This window comes from Camelina sativa, chromosome 11 (assembly GCF_030686135.1).
Source record: "Camelina sativa cultivar CO46 ecotype springtype chromosome 11, ASM3068613v1".
Classification (NCBI taxonomy): Eukaryota; Viridiplantae; Streptophyta; class Magnoliopsida; order Brassicales; family Brassicaceae; genus Camelina; species Camelina sativa.
This window is the reverse complement of record NC_141890.1, coordinates 6,889,468-6,910,648: the sequence shown is the minus strand read 5'-3', so window position 1 is coordinate 6,910,648 and position 21,181 is coordinate 6,889,468. Positions and strand designations below refer to the sequence as shown.

General features: G+C 36.7%; 5 protein-coding genes across 7 annotated transcripts; 2 read left to right on the top strand and 3 right to left on the bottom strand.

The window, feature by feature from the left end:
• Positions 1-1,469: 1,469 nt before the first annotated feature.
• LOC104722212 (2S seed storage protein 2-like) lies at positions 1,470-2,149 on the top strand. The gene has a single exon (NM_001405967.1). The coding sequence runs from the start codon at positions 1,500-1,502 to the stop codon at positions 1,992-1,994; it is 495 nt and encodes a 164-aa protein (NP_001392896.1). The 5' UTR covers positions 1,470-1,499; the 3' UTR covers positions 1,995-2,149.
• Positions 2,150-3,616: 1,467 nt separating this feature from the next.
• LOC104722211 (2S seed storage protein 1) lies at positions 3,617-4,349 on the top strand. Its single transcript, NM_001404995.1, has one exon. It carries the CDS (start codon positions 3,642-3,644, stop codon positions 4,131-4,133), a length of 492 nt encoding a protein of 163 aa, NP_001391924.1. The 5' UTR covers positions 3,617-3,641; the 3' UTR covers positions 4,134-4,349.
• A 491-nt stretch (positions 4,350-4,840) lies between these two features.
• On the bottom strand, positions 4,841-9,430 carry LOC104722210 (kinesin-like protein KIN-14M). Of its 3 annotated transcripts, none has more exons than XM_087474495.1 (17): positions 9,173-9,430; positions 8,510-8,805; positions 8,191-8,335; positions 7,987-8,096; positions 7,772-7,891; positions 7,474-7,677; positions 7,211-7,387; positions 7,043-7,117; positions 6,803-6,949; positions 6,582-6,720; positions 6,397-6,506; positions 6,145-6,306; positions 5,861-6,069; positions 5,692-5,773; positions 5,486-5,590; positions 5,289-5,393; positions 4,841-5,204 (listed from the first exon to the last, which is right to left on the bottom strand). In XM_087474495.1, the coding sequence occupies exons 2-17, from the start codon at positions 8,672-8,674 to the stop codon at positions 5,025-5,027; spliced, it is 2,235 nt and encodes a 744-aa protein (XP_087330621.1). In that variant the 5' UTR covers positions 8,675-8,805; positions 9,173-9,430; the 3' UTR covers positions 4,841-5,024. The 3 variants fall into 3 exon arrangements, with proteins under 3 accessions (XP_087330621.1, XP_087330622.1, XP_010438647.2); XM_087474496.1 differs by lacking the exon at positions 9,173-9,430 and adding an exon at positions 8,906-9,012; XM_010440345.3 differs by lacking the exon at positions 9,173-9,430 and having other exon boundaries at positions 8,510-9,143.
• Positions 9,431-10,663: 1,233 nt separating this feature from the next.
• On the bottom strand, positions 10,664-14,366 carry LOC104727721 (NB-ARC domain-containing disease resistance protein). Its single transcript, XM_010446799.2, has 2 exons — positions 14,292-14,366; positions 10,664-13,890 (listed from the first exon to the last, which is right to left on the bottom strand). The coding sequence occupies exon 2, from the start codon at positions 13,798-13,800 to the stop codon at positions 10,960-10,962; it is 2,841 nt and encodes a 946-aa protein (XP_010445101.2). The 5' UTR covers positions 13,801-13,890; positions 14,292-14,366; the 3' UTR covers positions 10,664-10,959.
• Positions 14,367-15,580: 1,214 nt separating this feature from the next.
• Positions 15,581-16,675, bottom strand: LOC104722208 (putative histone H2A.3). The gene is made up of 2 exons (XM_010440344.3): positions 16,308-16,675; positions 15,581-16,012 (listed from the first exon to the last, which is right to left on the bottom strand). The coding sequence occupies exons 1-2, from the start codon at positions 16,635-16,637 to the stop codon at positions 15,806-15,808; spliced, it is 537 nt and encodes a 178-aa protein (XP_010438646.2). The 5' UTR covers positions 16,638-16,675; the 3' UTR covers positions 15,581-15,805.
• Between the last annotated feature and the right edge of the window lie 4,506 nt (positions 16,676-21,181).

The window sequence follows — 21,181 nt, the reverse complement described above, 5'->3', positions numbered from 1 at the left end:
TATGTGTTTACGCACGGCGGTACGGCGATCTCTTGGCGTTCAATGAAGCAGACTCTTGTGGCCACATCGTCAAATCACGCGGAGATCCTAGCCATCCATGAAGCCAGCCGTGAGTGTGTTTGGTTGCGGTCCATGACTCAGCATATACGGACGGATAGCGGCTTAGAAGACAGCAAGGGAGCAACCGTCATCTACGAGGACAATACGGCTTGCATCGCCCAGCTCAAGGAAGGATACATCAAGGGAGATCGGACGAAGCACATACTGCCGAAGTTCTTCTTCACACATGAACTACAAAAGGCCGGAGAAGTTCAAGTGGTGCAAGTACAGTCCTGCGACAACTCAGCCGATCTCTTCACCAAAGCATTGCCGACATCGACGTTCAGGAAGCTCACGCACAAGATTGGGATGCGGAGACTTCAGGACTTGGAGTGATGTTTGGATCAGGGGGAGCAATGTGTGCTGTACTCTTTTTCCTTCACCAAGGTTTTGTCCCATTGGGTTTTCCTGGTAAGGTTTTAATGAGGCAGCATCCCCTAAGCACATTGCAGCGATCCCATCCAACATGGCACGGTCATCTCGTCCAAGGGGGAGTGTTGTAAAACACTTGTGGACTCCATAGACCGGCCCGCTCACAGTCCGTTAGGACATGGCCTTACGGCCCATTTACTGTCTGCACATGTACGGCCCATCGGCCATAGCTTTACGGCCCATGGCCATTGCTTCGCGGCCCATGGCCTATCTTATGTACTCGATTGCTTTATGGGCTTTAGCCCTTATACTCCTATTATATATACTTGTATGCTCGACATTAATCAATAAGACTAAGAGATTTCACTTCCTAAATTCTCTAGTTTACAACATTTTTTGAATTATCTTTCTTTAATGGCATATTTACGTAATTCAGTTAAAATATATAAAAAAAATCGTCTAATGTCAATTATTGTTATTGATTATGATATTTAACAATTCATACATATTTTTAACATATACTCCCCTTTACATTTTTAAATGATTACGTTCATAGGTTGTTCGTGGTAACTATATAGTCTATACTGAGTCGTTTTATATTTCTATATTTCAATTAATTAAGCTTCCAGACTATATATTTCTAAGAGCAGTCTCACCAAAAACGATTGACTCTCATCACGTTCGATTGAAACCAACTTAACAAAAGGGTTTTTATGTTAAGAAATTTTTTACCTTCTTTTCAAAAATCGTTCATATATATAGTTTCATGTCAGAACATGAGATACAATCGTACGAATCATGCAGACACGGAGTTAGGACTGGTGTTGTTCGTCACTTGTCACTCTTTTCCAACACCTAATCCCGACAACAACGCAAGAGAATCTCTCTCGACCGCACAAACTCATGCATGCATGCATTCTTACACGTGATTGCCATGCAAATCTCCTTTCTCACCTATAAATGTAAACAAACCTTTCACCACACTCTTCACTCAAACCGAAACAAGTGACCATACACAAAAATAGCAAATGGCAAACAAGCTCTTCCTCGTTTCTGCAACTCTCGCCCTCTGCTTCCTCCTCACCAACGCTTCCATCTACCGCACCGTCGTCGAGTTCGACGAAGATGACGCCACCAACCGCCAATTCCGCCCACAACAGAAATGCCAGAGGGAGTTTCAGCAACAACAACACCTAAGAGCTTGCCAGAGCTGGATGCGCCAGCAAACTAGGCAAGGCCGTGGTAGCGGCCCCGCCCTCGATGATGAGTTTGATTTCCAAGACGACATCGAGAACCCACAGCAGAGACACCCCGTACTCCAACAGTGCTGCAACGAGCTCCAACAGGAAGACCCAGAGTGCGTTTGCCCCACCTTGAAACAGGCAGCTAGAGCTGTTAGACTCCAGGGACAGCAAGGACCTTACCAAGCCAGCCAAATTCTCCAGACCGCTAAGCGCTTGCCTAACATTTGCAACATCCCACAAGTTGGTGTTTGCCCCTTCAGGGCCTCCCCTTACTACTAAATTTCAAACCTAGCACGATGATTATGAGTGTGACTAATGTATGTTAATACTATATACACAATCATCGTGTGTTTTTTATATATATGTAAGTTAATGTTTGCGGCTAATATAATTAGCACTACATACCGTAATAAAAGAGAGGTTTTTGTTTTATATTTGTTACTCTTACTCTAGCTCTTGCTGCTCTCTAAAAGATGATAGCGATATACGAAACAATAAATCTCGGCTTAAGTACAATTAAGAAAAAGGAAGAAGTTGAACACTTAGTCTAAAAAAAAAAGAAGTGTATTGAACATCACCAAAAAAATAGAAAACACTAGTCTTTACGAACGAGAATGAACATAGACTCATACTGCTCATGATATGACTTCAGGCACAGTAATAAAAATCATCCATTATAAACAATTATGTCTTCAAAAAAAATTATCAACTTCCAAGTTCCAACGTAAGTAGGATCGAACAATAATAACTCAATCTGACGAGAACCCATTAACGCCGGACGAAGATATAGCTCTTATCCATTTAGAATATGGTAAAAGCTCATTCCCAATTCCTCTGGCGATCGCATACTGTAACTGAAGTACTCCTGCATCTACTTACTTTCTTTTATATGCAACTGCTTACTGATGTTGCCTTTCTTCTTATATATAGTCCATTTAGTAACTGGTCTCCAATCTAGCTAGCTAGTAGCCGATCTATGATATGTAGATTTAAATTTCTTACAAAAGAAAAAGAATAATAAACAATATATATATACAATTTCAAAATTACAATTATGTTGTCGACATATCTTTTTTTTTTTTTGTCAACATATCTTCAATCTGCTTGTGATGATATATGTAGATCAGTGGATGTGCATGTTGACATGTTGTTTTGCTGATGGCTAGGCCAGCGCTAGCGGCAAATAGTTGTAGCCTTGTGGGCGTATGGCAACGATTCATGAAATGATGTGGCTATCATTGATTCACTATATATATTGATGTTAACTTTTCTGTCAAAATTACCGACAAAGACATATAGATTGAAAAACTGTATCTAATTAATTTATATTTTATTAGTAAATGTAATCGACAAATCTACTAAAAAAGAAGTGATAACAAAGAAAAAAGAGTACAAAAGTGTTACGTCGCGGGAGTGATTTGAAAAAGTTTTTCAGACGTCATCTAAAGTAGAGTAATGTAAATACTAGACAGAAACCTTTGATATCTTTACAAAAGTATCACTTCTAGTTAGAAGAACTCTAATTCAAGATAGCTTCCCACGAATAATAATTAGTATTTGGTTTTTTTTTCTCTCATTTTTTTTTGCTCTATTTGTTTGGGATAATTATCAATCTAGACCCCTATTATTTTTCAAGTGTCATTCGGATCAACCACTTCTAAACTTTGTCTAATATTCTTTACGAGTTGTCCAGATGTTGTTCATGATTTGTCACTCCTCCAATTTGAGTTTCCAACACCTAATCGCGACAACAACCTCATAGCTTTTCTCTCTCACACAACACATTCACATCACATGCATGTTTTTCTGTGTGCATGCAAGGTTACACGTGATCTCCATGCAAAACTGCTCCCTTTTCCATAAATACCCATAAACCCTTCACTTCAATTCACTCAAACAAAACACAACATACACAAATAGTAAGAAATGGCAAACAAGATCTTCCTCGTCTGCGCAACTCTCGCCCTCTGCTTCCTCCTCACTAACGCTTCCATCTACCGCACCGTCGTCGAGTTCGATGAAGATGCCACCAACCCCATGGGCCCAAGACAGAGATGCCAGAGGGAGTTCCAGCAATCACAGCACCTAAGAGCTTGCCAGCAATTGATGCGCAGGCAAATGAGGCAAGGCCGTGGTGACGAGTACGATTGGGAAGAAGACATGGAGAACCCACAAAGACCCCAGCAGCTACTCCAGCAGTGCTGCAACGAGCTTCGCCAGGAAGACCCAGTTTGCGTTTGCCCCACCTTGAAACAAGCGGCCAGATCGGTTAGCATCCAGGGTCAGGGACAGGGACAGCAGAGACAAAGCCAAGCTAGGCAAATTTACCAGACAGCCAAGCACTTGCCTAACGTTTGCAACATCCCGCAAGTCGATGTTTGTCCCTTCCAGATCCCTTCCGGGCCTTCTTACTACTAAATTCGAAACAAAACCATCGAGTGTATATAGCACGATGATCATGAGTGTGGCTGTTGATTATATGTTAACACTACGCCGTTATCGCGTGTTTTATGAGAAAATATGTAAGCTTTAGGATGTTCATGAGGTTTGTTTAGCACTGCTCCGTAATAAATGAGAGGTTTGTTTTCTGTTTTTCATTCGCTACTCTTGCTCTCTCTAAAAAGTGATGACGTTCAGAAAAGAAAAGAAAAAAACATGAATCGATTCGAAAAGAGGATAAAATGAAAACAATTAGTAAATAAAAAAAGTGATGATTTCTCTTTCTAATTATTTGCGCAGTAAACAATCAGAAATACAAAACATTATTCCAAAACAATAGTCTATTTGTGATGTATGTTGTTATGCTCGGCAATGCTCAAATAGCCATGATAATGATCGATGAAATAATATAATTATCGAATAAACATGCCTCCTTTCAAAACTCATGGATATTTGATTTTGAGGATGATGGTACTAGTTGGTCGATCGCCTATAGCTAAATCGAACTTCATCTATACTACTACGTAATTTTTTTTGTTGTCAAATTTCTAAGGTGACGATAATACTAGAATTTATTTTGATAAGCTTTTCATTCTATTATTTTCACCAATTATACCGAAATTTTTGAAATGTAAAGTAAACACTAAATTTGATTATCTAAGCTTTCTGTCTGTCTAATCGAGATCTCTCAGAACATTCTGATTTTTTCAACACACAAATCCTCCTGATCCAAGATAAGAGTATAAGTTAACAGACACTTAAGGCTAATACAAGCTATATACAGATTTAGCACCGACATCAAGTAGAGAGTGACCACATTTGGGTATAAACATAACTTTATTTATTTAGCTTCGATCCGAGGAGAAATTCTCATCCAAGGCTCAAGCGATAATCCAACGGTTTGGCGTTAACATGACGGTGTGCTGTTCCAATCTCACAAGCATTCACTCTTGCTGCAAATCTGAGCGAGCACAGAGACTCACCGGTTGAGGAAGGTTCCGGTGTGATGTTCACAAACATAAGCGTCTTCGAGTCGCCTCCTAAACAGGGCTGATCATAGAATGTCCACAAAGTTTCATCACAACACAGAATCTATTTTAGGTTTTGCTCAAATGATGATTTTAAAATGCTTACCTGAAGAAGATACGTGAGCTTTGAGTTTCTGAAAGGTACGTGATCTTCTTTCTTCGCTAAGGCGAATATGACATCGCCTAGAGACGATAAGCTTTTGTTGATTGCCTTTTCAGTAAGAAAAAAAGAAACACATTAAGCCTAAGTAATATTTTCTTAAGATTCTAAAAAGTGTGTTTATCTAATTTCGCAGAGATTACTTGAGTTTCTTTGAGTCTATCACCGGTTGATCCGCTCTTTGATAAACGCTCACTACCCGCAAGATCAATCAGGTTCAAGACACCTTGCACATGTTGCTCTGTGCTCTGTAAGAAACAAAACAATTAAAAAAGCGCAGGGTTGGCTTGGACGAAACAAATATCAGACTATGAAATGTTGTAGTTGCAGTAAGAAACGCGATTAGTACCTCATTATATCCAGAGATCTTTAATGTGAAAACGAAATGGCTTCTCGATGATTGCTCGTTCATTGCAGTCTTCCCTACTGACCTGGAAAAAAACTCAAGACACAGTATGTTTCATTTTAGCAGCTTTCGGTTTCTCTAATCATTGCCAATCTTCAAAACAAATACTTGCCTGTTTCGAGCTGCATGATCTAAGAGGAAAGAAACTTGCTTCGAGCTTCGAACATCTACAACAGTAAGTTCCACAACATGTGTGTTCCCACTAGCATCATGTTTGATTGCATATTTTTGAGGAGAAACGCCACTGTCTGCTTTCACAGCTTCCTTGTTTGTTGACAAGAGATCTCGAATTGTTTCGTTGTATATTTCCAACATAGACACCTATATATAAACCAATCAATAATAATACTATGAATGTTACATCACCCATTTATAATTAGTTAGGAGTTTAGTTACCTGCAACTCATACTTCCAACCCTGTGATCGAAGAGACTGCCTGGTTTGAAATATTTGCTCCAAACATCGAGGAATCAGTCCTTTTTCCTCCAGGTTTCCTGGCCTACCCATCATTGTATAAGTTTTTCCAGATCCCGTCTGTCCATACGCGAAAATGCAAACCTGAAAAATGTAGAATAGCACATTTGACGAATCGTTTAATAGAAGAAATAAGCAAACAGGGAGTTAAACTGAGCTTAAGCAGATAAGTACCTTGTAACCATCAAGGGCACTCTGAACAAGTTGAGAAATCTCTACAAAAACATCTTCTTGTGATGCGCTTGGTACAAAAACCTTATCAAATGTGAAACAATGCGTTTGCCCTGGCCAAAGCAAACAACAAATGAGTCTCTTTTTTTCCGTGAAGAACAAATTTTTTTCAGAAGACTTGTTCATACCATTTTGCAGCAAGTCAATGCCCCGACCAAGTGCTTCTAGAGATGTAGGGTAGGATATAGTTTTGGCCTCCTCACTAGAATTCTCTCCTGATAATAGAGGTCTAACCCTGCAGAATACGCGGATGTTTCCCTTCAATTCCTGCAACATCTAATGTTTCAGAATTTCCTAAGCTTGATCAAGATAGTACAAGGGAAATGGAAACCAGATGAGAAGTTTAAACCTGTATGGTATTGTGCAACTTCTTTCGTAATTTTTCTCCCTCGATGAGTTTGAGTTCTGCTTCTTCTAAGCGACCTTTCAGCTCCATAATGCTTTCCTTTTGCTCTTCAAACTCGTTCATTTTCTCAAAAGTAGACAAGTCAGCCACCTAATCATAATAAACAAACATGCAACAAGAATTTAGAGATTTTCATATACATTATCATTTCTATATATGTACAACTCAAGAATGCGATGAGACCTGCAGTTTCCTCTCAGAAGCTACTAATTGATCCTGCAACACTTCTATCTCCTTATTTTGAACAGAACACTTACTCTGGACAAAAAGATTACAGCATCTTAAGAAACACTAATCTCCATATAGATTTTTAAGAAGTAAATACAGTAGTGCATCAAAAATGAAATAAACCTCAAGCTCATTAATGGTGTCTTTGAAGTCATTTTGCTTGGTTGCTTCGGCTTGCAGATATTCAATTTCCGTTATATGGCGGTCACGATCATCTTTGACCTGTTGAATCTCAACCTTGAGGCTTACAATTTCATTCACCAATTCGTCTTTTTGCTTCATGACATCATCTTGAGACACCTAAAAAAACAAGACACAGGTCATACCCTGATTTTTTTTTAAAAGGCCTCTCATTGATCGAATAAACGCAGAATGAATTAAATCACCTTAGAGGCAGCAAGTTGATCCTGCAGTGCTTTAAACTGACCCTTCATGTTACCAATACTTTCTACAATGCCGGTCCGTTCTTTCTCTCCTCGCTTTATATTTTCATGAGCTTCATCGAGATCACCTTGGAGTTTGCTATTGTACAGCTGCAAGCTCGAGTTATACTCTTGCAAGAGTTTGTACATGTCATTGACAGCTTGAATCTGAAACAAACAAAAAAAAAAAGAAAATCAGAAAAAAACAATCAATGTCAATCAACTAATCATTCCCCCTTTAAGATCTTTCTGACTTTCTCACCCTTTGGTTAGCTGTTTGAAGGTCTCCTTGCGTTTTTGCTAGCTCGTCAGTGAGGGCAGCTTGCAAACTTTCAACAGCAAGTCTTGCTTCTCTCTCTTTTCCAAGAGATTCATTCGCAGCCTTGCGCAAAACAATACCGAGTTTAGAAAACCACAGAGAATGATGAACTAGACACAACTAACTTACTTAATAATTGGAACTAGCAGTATTCTTACCAATTTCTCTGTTTGTTCTTTGGCAAGCTGCACCTGAACAGAGGCAAAGTTCTTCCTCAGTTCATCGATTACAAGATTCAGCTCCTCTTCCTTTACTTTCAAATTAACCTCTGCAAGAAAATGCATACAATATATGTTCATAAGAAGAAGAAGCAACTATTTTAAAATCCCAACAGGTGGATCCAAATCTGTAACAAAACTAACCCAAATCAGCACAATGCTTCTCGTTCATCTCCATAGCATTCTTCAACTTCTCTTGCTCAAAAGCGTAATCTAACTCGAGTTCTTGAAACCACCTAATGCAAAGCCTAAGCCTTTTTACATAGTCCATCGTATTCTCACATCTCTCCTGCAAAGAAAGTAACAAAACCCAGCAACAACTCAGATTTAGCAACTATACTATTCACGAGACCAAAACCCGTTTGAAAGATGTTTGGTTGTAAATTGCATGAACTGAGAGATCTCGATTTCAGACAACAACCCAAAAAAAAAACATAAAGGTAAAAGAAGAAAAAGGAGAGACCTTGTAATTGTACTTGCTCTTGTACTTGATTCGCTCATGAAGAAGAGCTTCAACATCTTCTCTAGTAAACTCAACGGGACCATATTCAGATCCTTCATTACTAGTCAGATCTTTCACCGGGAAAGATGGTCGGATTCTTCCATTGTTCGTCATCTCTCCAACCATCAGAGAGAGAGAGAGAGAGAGAGAGAGAGAGAGAAAGATGAGCTGAAAATAAAAATTCTTCTCGTACCTAAAGTTTACTCTTCTTCTTCACTCAGGATTTGTCTCTTTCACGCCAATTAAAAGCTTAAAACCTGCAAAAAAGGATTTTTTTTTTGATATTTTTCTTCTTCTCAGAGATCTTTTATTATTAATTTTTTTTATAAATAGATTAAACTTGAAAAGGATTGAAACCCGTGAATGAATGGTTTTGTTTTTCAATTTGAAAACAGTAAAGTTGTTACAAAGAGAAAAAATAATTAAGCAGTGATTTGAGCTAAACAACAAAGCAAGAAAAACACTATCAGTAATAAACTAATAACTAATAAGTAAAGCAAAAAAAAAAAAAAAACATAAAGATTAAAACTTTGTGTCATTAGTGTGAAAAGAATCCTCTAGTGTAGTGGCAGCTTCATTATATTCTTAGAGATTTCTAGAAATTATGTGAGAAAAGAAGAAGACCTTTTCGAAATGGAGGAGATCAAATGTCGCCGTGATTCTGTTCTCCCGTCGCTCGCTGCTACCAGCTACGTATTGTTTAGTGTTTATTTTGTTCAGAGAGAGATGAGTTTAAAGCCGTTGATTAGATCTGAATACGCCGAGCTAGTGCGATCACATCCGTTGCTTTATTTTTTGACTTTTTTTTTCAGCAAAATAATTTGAATATCTTAAATTTAAGAAGAGACTAGAAGAAAATATAATTGAATATGTTGTCAATACAAGAATTGTTTTGATTTGAAAGCAATTATAGTTTACATTATTTTCATTTACGTTACTGAATTCTGGGCAGTATTTATTTGTGAAAAACCATCTCTTCGAATAACTCGGATAAAGTCAAACCATTTTATTTATGTTTTTATTATAAGCATTTACTTGAAGATTTTGAAAATTTAAAGTTAATTCGAAATCTAAAAGGTAACAATATTAACAGTTCCATATTATCTTGAAATTCAGTTGCGACCAAATAAATCTTGAAATTCAGATGTGCTTATTTACTGCACCTACTCATACACAACTTGTGTAGACGACGACTAGATTTATTTTATTTATTTGGTTTCAACTCTAGCTAGATTTTATTTGACGTAGTAGTTGTTGAAATTTGAAAAGATATACTCCGTATTTTTCTGTTAAAAAAATTAGAAAAGTTATGTTATCTAGTGTCTACATTCTATACAACAAGAAGTGTACTTTGTTATTCGTAGCATATATAGTACGTACGTGTATGTAAAATTTGAACTATTTTCATAAGCTTTTAAAGACTTAACGAGTAACAAAAACAAAAAAAAGGTAACAGCATCAGCATGTGTCGGTAAAACAGTAAATCGTCGGCAAATGGCAAAAGTGGATTTTTTTTGTTTGTTTTTTTAAACCAAAATCACCCTTTTCTTTGGTTCAAAACTACACCGTGGCTATTCATCATGTTCACCGCGGTTGACTCTGTTACTCTAGATTCAGATTTCATTATAAAACTCGAGGATGATTTGTTTCACAGCACTGAACTTTCAGTTTCTTTTTTGCAATTAAAAAAAAAACGGCTTTTGTGTTTTTATTGATCTGTAGCTGTTACTAAAGGTAAACTGAATAGTGTTTCTCTAGGAAATAGCATCGAAATCAGCTCTATATTATCAACGTTTAACTAGATACGTATAATTGTTTTTAGCTTAAAGCTTCAATTTCGATCGGGTTGAGATTGCACTTTAGGCATGTCCTCTGAGGAAGGGGATTTGTTTTGCTTGCATTTAGATCATGTGGTGATATTGACAAAGTATTTTCATTGCTGCCATAATTTTCAGTTCAAGCTTGTCACTATCTTGGTTTGTTTTGATCTTATAGCTCTGTTTCTTTGTCCTATGAATCTACACGATTCTTATAGTTATGTGTGAGTGTGACTAAGAATACCGGGTCAATAGATGCACGAGGTTAATACAACTTGGTTTCTTGGGGTGTAATGACTAACGAAATGCAATATAAGCTTGACTCACAGTATATATTTATTGAAAAGTTTTGCACATTCACACTTGATAGACTCAAACAAAGTTAACCAAAAGAACAAAAAAAAAGAGAAACAGAGAGGGGAACGAACACTCTTAGGATGGGTCTGGAATATCAAACAAACTCTTATAGCATTTGCCTTGCTAAATCTGCTATGATAATACAAGTAGAGGAACTTCTTTCACTGGATTGAAAAAAGGTTCAGCATTGATTAAAGCAGCGGGATCTTCCCATTCCAAACGCTCCCACCAACTCAATTATCCTTTAATCTTCTTGATTCTTCCACAGGTAGAGTTTATGGGTAAACAATCCAGCTTATTACAGTGTATCACTTCCACCTGTTCAAGACATTCCCAAGCCTCTCCCCAGTTGCAAATACTCACAAGGTTTGGAAGGTTTCTCAATTTCAAGACACGTAAATTTGGTAGGAAAGGTTCATGGTATAAGAAAGCCTCGTGTAGATTCTGCAACGAGTCACAGTAGCTAATCTCTATCTCCTCCAGATTTGGGATAGTCAAGAAATTTCCCTTTCCGAGTAGTGTTCGAAGTTTGCGACACATGGTGATCTCGATTATCTTCAATGTTTCCAGTCTCAACCCAAGGTGTGTTTGTAGCTCTGAGAAGGATTCTAAGTCAACGCGACGCAAATGAAGTTCCTCCAAATTTGGAAGAAGGTCTAGATTTTCAGAGGATCGTTTTGAAGCTTTAGTGGTTACCATCTCAACCCAAGAATTTGTGTTGATGATAACACTCTCAATCGTAAGAGATTTCAAATTCTTGAGACTCTTGTTGTCAACGACCAATTTCTTTATCATTGCTTCGATCCCTTGACAATGGTTTAGTGCTAGAGAGGTTGTTGAAGCCAACAACCACCCAATGGATACTTGTGATACATTGAGGTAACTTATTGTTAGCCTCCTCTTGTCGTGTCTTGTACGCAAAATGTAACGAGAGCCCACAACAAGTTGATATTTCTTCAATCTTTTGATCCAAGTGTTTCTCTTATTTAGAAGAAATGGAGAGGAATGGACCCTGATAGAAAGAACTTGTAAACGCTGGAGGCATCCTATCTCTTCAAGTGTTGCTTGCCCTTTCTGTGTCTCTCCAAGTACGCTCCAACGGTAGTGACTTGATGTCATGTCTAGTGTCTCTAGACTTGATAACCGTGAAACAACTCTAGCTGGAATGCTTTCAAGGTGAAGGGTTCGTGAAAGGTTAAGGTGTCTGAAGCTCTTCAGTTCTTCCAACCCCCTTGGAAATTCCGTGATATGAGTGCCACAAAGATCAAGTAGCTCAAGTTTGGCAAGAGTTTCGAGTGAAGGTAGTTCTACAAGGTTAAAACATTCTCTGAAGAAGAGAGAATGAAGACTGGAAAGATGCAAAAGAGAGCAACAAGGAAACGACTTCATGCGAGTCCCACTTAGATTCAAGATTCGAAGATTTGGAAATGCTTGCAAGAATCCAATGGGTACTTCCTTCAGAACATAGTTGCCTTGTAGCAGTAAGGCTGAGGCTTGTACGCAGTACTCTTCTGTGAGATTAGGAAGCATTTCTAGTTTATTGTACATCAAAGAAACCCTTCGAAGAGAAGGAGCAAACTTATCTTGTATAATCTCTTGCAAACCTGTACCAGACATGACAAGGGAATGACAATCATCCTGTGAGGAAGACATGATCCATATGGCAAAATCGCGGACAACATCATGCATCTTAACTGTGTCTCTACGAGCACCATCTTCTAACAAACAATAATCCTTTAAACTCTCCACAACTGTGATTCCCTCGTTCATGGAGTCCTCGTGAGAACCTTGTTCCTCCATGAATCCTTCAGCCATCCAGTACATTACAAGCTCTGTGACTTCAATCGAGTAGTCTTCAGGAAACAAAGCACAAAGGAGAAAACAAGACTTTGCCTTACCATCCAAAAAATCGTAGCTCAATTTCAGTGGCTGGAATATCTTCTCTTCAATACTCTTGATCCAAGGTACTGATTTACTTAGCTTAGTCAAGACATGATTCCACAGCTTGACATTTTTTTTTCCGCCCATAGCTGTTCCAACAGTGATGATAGCTAGAGGCAATCCACCACATTCAAGTGACACGGCTTTTGCAATCGGCCTAACATGGTCTGACCTCACAACTTCCCCTGCATTTTTGCAAAATAATTCCCAAGCGTCTTCTTCACGTAAACAATCCACTCTGACATCAAGATCTGTCTTCATGCTGCGACAGACCTCTAAAAACCTGGAAGTCAAAATGATTTTTGAACCTCTGTTCTCTTCCGTTCGTGGAATGCCCAAAAGATCCAGATCAATGGGTTTCCAAACGTCATCAAGAATGAGAAGAAAATTTCTCTCTCTCTTCAGTCCAACATAAATCCTTTTTGCTAATTTCTCGTCACTTTCTTCCACATGGGTATCAATATCCAGTCTCTCAGCAATCTGCTTTTGGACTCCTCTTAGATCAAACTCTTTGGACACTATTACAAAGATCACCAAGCCAAATGGTTGAGCAGCAGCCTCTTCCCTTAGCTTATTGTTTAACGTCCTGACCAGTGTCGTTTTTCCTACTCCTCCCATGCCCCAAACACCAATCTTTTGAGCCTTATCGCTTATCAAACCATCTCTAATTTTGACTAACATATTTGACGCCATTGTTTGATGAACAATTGTGACCCCTGGAACATGTTCAACTCTTTCCGGAGTAGAATCCACGGAAAGCATGTCGACAAACTCTCTGCCATCCTTCCCAAGCATTTTCACTTCATTGAGAATCTTGACAAGTTTCCTACTCAGCCTGGATCTCAAGGACATACCACATCCACATGAAACCCGTTCTTCAAGTTTTAACCGTGCTTTGGAGATAACGTCTTCTACCTCTCTTTGCCAACGCAATAGCTTGAGTCTCAAGGGTTTATCTTTGGTCAGCAAAGTTTCATGGTCTTCATTCATGTTACCCTTAAGCTCTTTCAATCTCTCGAGTGAATCATTCAGAGCTTTGACGTTTGATTTGAACTTAAAGGCATTAGCGAATCGTGAGTACCTTGAGTTGTACATTGAACTCAAAATCTCACCAATGATTGGGGACAAACACTCCATGGTGATTTAGTTGAAGATGTTGGAGAGAGATGTCATATAGAGAGAACCAGCCAGCAGAGACAACACCAACTTCAAAAGGACCTTTGAGATCTACAATAAAGAAACACGCTAGCGGTAAGATGGTATTTAACCTACATGTTGTTTCACGTATAACAATTAGATTTGTTTAGAACAAGCCACAAACTATTTAAAATTTGCTTAGGTTAGTTATACATCAAACTTTTGGGGTATTTTTACATGATCAAAAATTCTTTCGTTTACACAAGATTCTGCTGTGTTTCTAAAGTTTTGACACTCGCAAATTAATGGCCGATTGCCGTAGCATATATTAACTTTTGCATGGTCTTTTATTTTATTCCATTGTTAATATTACAAAACTTTAAATAATATCCAGATAATATTTCCAAAATGGTATATAAATTAAATTAAATTATATATATTTACCAAATTTCATCTTCAAACTTAAACAAATAATAACCAGTTGTACTTACCATTTAAGATTCCATGAGCGATCGAGAGGGCCTGAGGGGAATATCCATTATTGAACTCCAACTCCAGTTTTGCTTGCAGAAATAAATGGAAGGATTAGTAATATAAATTGGCTGATTATGGTTCCATAGTATACATCATGCAACCACGACTTTCGAAAGTTTGATTTCGTAAACTAAAAGAAACGCTCCACTTTGCTGGTTGGACTTGGTGCATTAGTATTTTAAGTTGCACTGGAAGTTAATTTATGTATGTATTGCTTTTTCTTTATGATCAAACGTATTAGTCAAAATGATTTCCACTTGTATGGAAAAAGGGAATGAGTTATTTAAATAAGATTTTTTTGTTTTTCTTTTGTATGAACATTTGAATAAGATTAGAGTGTGTTGATTTATTCTTTACTCCAGATTGAAACATTGAAAATTTCCATGTTAATCACCGTGTTATGAAATTTGGTCATACTCATGGAAACAAGTAAAGGTAGATTGTACGCAGTGACAATATTGCCGAGATCATTGTTTACTGCACTGAATCATATAAAAAAACTTCTTAGGTCTTAGGTCTTAGGTGCATATGCTGGCGTGTGGTGCAACCGTGCAAACTAATTTCTATCCAAACCTAGCTAGAAGCATGCATCTATATATGGTCAGTTTGGAAAACATTGGAGAGCTGAATGCTGGCCACGGGTTAAGTTCTAGAAACCACAGAAGTCATAAATTCGTGCATGCTCCGTTTTAGCAAATACATCAAAATCCAAATAAGTATTGTTTCAGTTCCGTATATTTTACAGAAATAGATAGGTGCTTTTGCACAAAAAAGAAAATGAAAAAAAATGATAGGTGCTTCTGCCATGATCTTTGATTCTTCCGAATGAGACACCTTCAAAGGATAAGTTATTTATAAGAAACCTAAAGCCATCCCAAACAACATTCCATAAAGAGCCAAATTAGGTAAGCAATTGAGATAACAACAGGTTAAACCATTTCTTTCAAAGGTCAGAAAACAATGTAACTAATTATCGCTTGGAATGTCGCAAGGTTGGAGGTCTTGTTCATCTTTTACTTCAGAAATGTAACCCCACGCCATTTGTCTCATACTTCTTTGATCCCACCCTTATTATTGGGGCTAATGGGTAGGTTGGTTATCTACGTAAGTGCTCCAGGAATTCGAGCACCACTCTATCATTGCATATGCTCCGTAATTGCAGAAGAGATTTGAGTTTTTTTTTTTACACTTGGCAAGGATTCATCTCACCAGCCACTGAATTGCTTAAAACAGTTGAGCCAGAGACTGAGATAGAACAATTTTCTTTCATATATTCACACAAAGTGAAACAAGGTTATCCTTACATCTAGTACAAACCACACAGCTTTCATTGCTGCTGCTGAGTAAAAACAACAACAACAAATAAGCAATTAGATAAGAGCAAAAGACAGTCCTAACTCCTAAGCATGATCTGATATATAAACCATTTTCGAGAGAATCAATGTCTTTGTTTTTATAAGAGGAGTAGCGCCTAATCTTCCTCAGTAGGCTTGGAAGGACCAGACTTCTTGGGGAGAAGGAGATTGTGGATGTTAGGCATCACTCCTCCGTTGGCAATAGTCACATCTCCAAGTAGTTTGCTTAGTTCCTCGTCGTTCCTCACAGCAAGCTGAATGTGTCGTGGAACTATACGTGTCTTCTTGTTGTCTCTCGCTGCGTTCCCAGCGAGCTCAAGTACCTTCAAACAAATAACGCACACTAAGCTCAATTGCTAGTAACCATTTTTCAAAAATTGAAAGCACAGATTTAATTAACAACAACAACGAAGATCTGCTAGGGAAACTTAAATCAGAATTCTCGAATTCGCAATCAATTGACAAAATTCAAACGAAAAAAAAAAAAAAAAAAAAATGGAAAATTTAAAAAGTGAAATCACAAATCCAGAACACTAGAGATATGTGAAACCCATCCATTTCAATTTTTTTTTGAAAAAGAAGCAAATTAAATTGGCGATGAAAATGATTTTGATTCACCTCGGCGGCGAGGTATTCAAGAACGGCGGCGAGATAGACAGGAGCTCCGGCACCAACACGCTCGGCGTACTTCCCGGCCTTCAAAAACCGAGCGATACGACCAACAGGGAATTGTAGCCCAGCCTTGCTACTACGAGATGTCGACTTCTTCGCCGCACCAGATCCTAGTGTTTTTCCCCGACCCACCATTTCTACAGCTCTAGAAGAACAAAGAAAGAAGAAGAAGAAGAAGAAGAAGAAAAAAAAAAAGAGTAACGAAACGAAGCGTACTTGAGAAACTTCGTTACAGCAGAACCCCCGCCCCCCCCCCCCCCCCCCCCCCCCCGCCATGAGTATTATTATTAATAATAGAGTGGTGGAAGAAAGTATCAATTGACCAATGAAATCACACTGCATAGATCGATAACTCTGACCGTTAGATTGTTTTTAAGTTTAACGGACACGACACCACCGCTTGGTCATTTTTTATTGGTCCTCCAATAATTTCAATGGATTGATTTACTTATATGGGCTTATTTAATTGAAAGCCCTTCTTTCTAGTTTCACATCATTCGGCCCAAACAATTTTTCTTGTCAAGTAATATATATTTCCCTATCCTTTTAAGTTTTTTTAACTAGTGAGGGAGCGAATTTCAAATTATACGATTAGTCTAGAGGCTAGACTAAGACTAAGGTGTTGATTGATTCTCCCGCTATCTCCCGCAAACGCTGTGTTTGCGGGTGGTAGCGGTTGCTAGCAATTGGAACCAATCATATAAAACATTTTCAATCGTTCCTAATCGCTTTCAATCGCTTCAAACCACTGAATTCCAAAAGCTGCTTCCCACAAGCGTTTGCGGTTGCGGGCGATTGCGGTAGGAATTTTTTTTTTAATAAAAAACTTAAAAGAAATCAATGATAATGAAATTCTTTTGTGTTATATCTTCTATCTAACCATTTTACTTATTAAGAATGAGAGAAAATGAAGTACGGATACGATTACAGAGATTATAAAATAAACAATTAGAAGAAAATAATATTCCAATTAACAATAACCCGGAAAACTTGATGTAAATTTAATGACACATCGCACATAAGTTCAAAAAATCTAAATAAATATAATATTTCATCAGAAATTTAAAAAAAATAAGATTATTTGTGAAAAATATTAAAACAAATCACCAGTGACTCTTCTCAACTCTCACTTAACCATTCCTACCGATGCAACTACTGACCCACGATCTAAGAGAAAAGAAAAAAGACCTACGATCTAAAGCATATATTTTGTCATTTATCAAATTACTTGATTAAATTTTTGGTGAAAAGCCAAATGCATAAAGAAATAAGTATTTCAATATGAAATTTATTTGTTTTTTGAATAATTATTTTAGTATTTTTTTAATAAATTTAAATTATAAATCAAGTTTAATTAAAAAATTTATGTTTTTAAACATTTATATATTATATATCACATTTATTATGTTCTAACCGCTATTGCACCCGTTGGTCAACCAGTCGTAAACCTCCCGCAAATGCATCAATTTTAAACCGCTAAACCAGTCGTTCAAAACGCTTAATAACGCTTGAAACCGCAATCGCTCGCTTCCGCAATCTCCCGCAACCGCAACCGCAGCGTTTGAACCAGTCAGGCCCTAAGGTGTTGACTGGTTCTCCCGCTACCTCCCGCAAACGCTGCGTTTGCGGGTGGTAGCGGTTGCTAGCGATTGGAACCAATCACATAAAACGCTCCCAATCGCTCCCTACCGCTTCAAACCACTGAATTCCAAAAGCTGCTTTCCGCAAGCGTTTGCGGTTGCGGGCGATTGCGGTTGGATTTTTTTTTTTTTTTACAAAAAAATTAAAAGAAATCAATGATAATAAAATTGTTTTGTGTTATATCTTCTATCTAACCATTTTACTCATTAAAGATTAGTGAAAATGAAGTATGGATACGATTACAGAGATTATAAAATAAACAATTAGAAGAAAATAATATTTCAATTAACAATAACCCGGAAAACTTGATGTAAATTTAATGACACATCGCACATAAGTTCAAAAAAATCTAAATAAATATAATAATTCATCAGAAATATTTTAAAAATAAGATCATTTGTGAAAAATATTAAAACAAATCACCAGTGACTCTTTTCAACTCTCACTTAACCATTTCTACCGATGCAACTACTGACTCACGATCTAAGAGAAAAGAGATAAGATCTAAAGCATATGTTTTGTCATTTATCAAATTACTTGATTAAATTTTTGGTGAAAAGCCAAATGCATAAATTAATAAATATTTCAATATGAAATTTATTTGTTTTTTGAATAATTATTTTAGTATTTTTTTAATAAATTTAAATTATAAATCAAGTTTAATTAATTTTTTTGTGTTTTTAAACATTTATATATTATATATCACATTTATTATGTTCCAACCGCTATTGCACCCGTTGGTCAACCAGTCGTAAACTTTCCGCAAACGCACCAATTTTAAACCGCTAAACCAGTCATTCAAAACACTTAATAACGCTTGAAACCGCAATCGCCCGCTTCCGCAATCTCCCGCAACCGCAACCGCAGCGTTTGAACCAGTCAGGCCCTAAGGATGGGAGAAAATGAAGTACGAATACGATTACAGAGATTACAAAATAAACAATTAGAAGAAAATAATATTCCAATTAACAATAACCCGGAAAACTTGATGTAAATTTAATGATAAATCGCACATAAGTTCAAAAAAGTCTAAATAAATATAATATTTCATCAGAAATTTTTTAAAAATAAGATTATTTGTGAAAATATTAAAACAAATCACCAGTGACTCTTTTCAACTCTCACTTAACCATTCCTACCGATGCAACTACTGACCCACGATCTAAGAGAAAAGAGAAAAGATTTACGATCTAAAGCATATGTTTTGTCATTTATCAAGTTACTTAATTAAAGTTTTGGTGAAAAGCCATATGCATTAAGGAATAAGTATTTCAATATGAATTTTATTTGTTTTTTAAATAAATATTTTAGTATTTTTTAATAAATTTAAATTATAAATCAAGTTTAATTAAAATTTTTGTGTTTTTAAACATTTATATATTATATATCACATTTATTATGTTCCAATCGCTATTGCACCCGCTGGTCAACCAGTCGTAAACCTCCCGTAAACGCACCAATTTTAAACCGCTAAACCAATCGTTCAAAACGCTTCATAACGCTTGAAACTGCAATCGTCCGCTTCCGCAATCTCCCGCAACCGCAGCGTTTGAACCAGTCACGTCCTAAGAGTACGCGACAAAAGAATTACAACTGTCAATAGATTTCAGAATCAAGCTATGATTTTTTGTTCTTTTTTTTTTTTGTAATCTCTCCGAATATCATATGGAATAACAAAGAAAGTGAAACCAATAGAGACATCAAACATTCGAAAAAGTGTGTGTATGTCATGAAACGTTGTGGGATGGTGTTATGATGTTACCAACCTTTCATACAAAGGAACGGTGGATCACACGTTGATGTTCTTTACTGTAGGATGTGGAAATGTCTTTAATGCTTAATAATCACAACATTTTATCATTATTGGTGTGACGACCCAAAAAAAAAGACTCATTTAAGAGAAGGAAAAAGTGATTGGAAATTTATGAAAACAGACAACTTTTTAGATTTAATGTCGAAATGATATAGTACTATTCTTTATGCAAAAATATGAAATAAATACTTCTTCACCACTATTTTTATATAAGAAAACTAAAATCTCTACACTAAAGCTATAAACCCCAAATGATGAGAGTATTCTTTAACTACAAAAATTTTTAGGTGTAACTTAAATTTGGAGGCAGAGTAGTCAACTCAAGGAGAATACGTTTACATATAAAACTAAAATGCAACTCATTTGATATAAGCTTTTACTGTTAAGCATTAATATTTGTATACAGAATCTTCTGCCCGCATTGAAGATATGTCAATGAAATATCTCTCAATAATACGCACTTGATCTCTAAGCCAGTTAAATTTTATTTTTGTACTTGTTGGTATTGACAAATCAATACTTGCAATCTTTTCCTGTTTCTTGACTGGAATGGTTGTTCGAAGGACAAACACATATAGTGGAAGTATCTACTGGTCCGACAGTACGTGAAGATTTAAATAGTTTAAATACAATACAAAACCGCAAATCTATGCAACCTATTGGAAGCATTAGATTTGGGAAATGTGAAATTATACAATACGCGTATGTTTAGTCAGTAGACACTAGACAACCAAATCATACTGTGGCCTCGTGAGTCAAATAGTGTCCCATAGATAGGTAAGTTACATGAGTACGATACTTGTTGTCTTTCACGTATCAAACAAAAAAAATATATTAGAGGTAAATAGAATCACCATTAATCCGATTTCACACTATTTGTTTCATCCTTTTTATGTTAACTAAGACCATTATTACTCATCGTTACTTCCCACAATTTTTCTTATTAAAAATAAATGAAAATATACAAAAAAGAGAAAAGAAGAGAAAGAAGGTTACTTCAGTTATTCTGGCTAGAAACATTACTCTTTACTTTTTTACAGCTGTCAGTTTGTAATTTTTAATATATTAAAATATATTTTTTTTTTTTGTTGAGCAAAGTATCAGCGTTCTCCTACTAATGATGCTCTAACATTTACTTCCGACCTTTATTCCGCTTTGGTTTGTACTTTGCGTTGTGCTGTCCATATTTACGACTCTTAATATAACTAAACCAATCATCAAACCATGTATTCAATACATAATGAATTCAACAACGACGAAGAAAACAAGTATTATTGGGACTCTAAAACATAGTTTTTTTGGGGGTTATTTTCTTGTTTTCATATTGTATTTAACTATTTATCTTATCTGTTTGACTGTTTCCCCT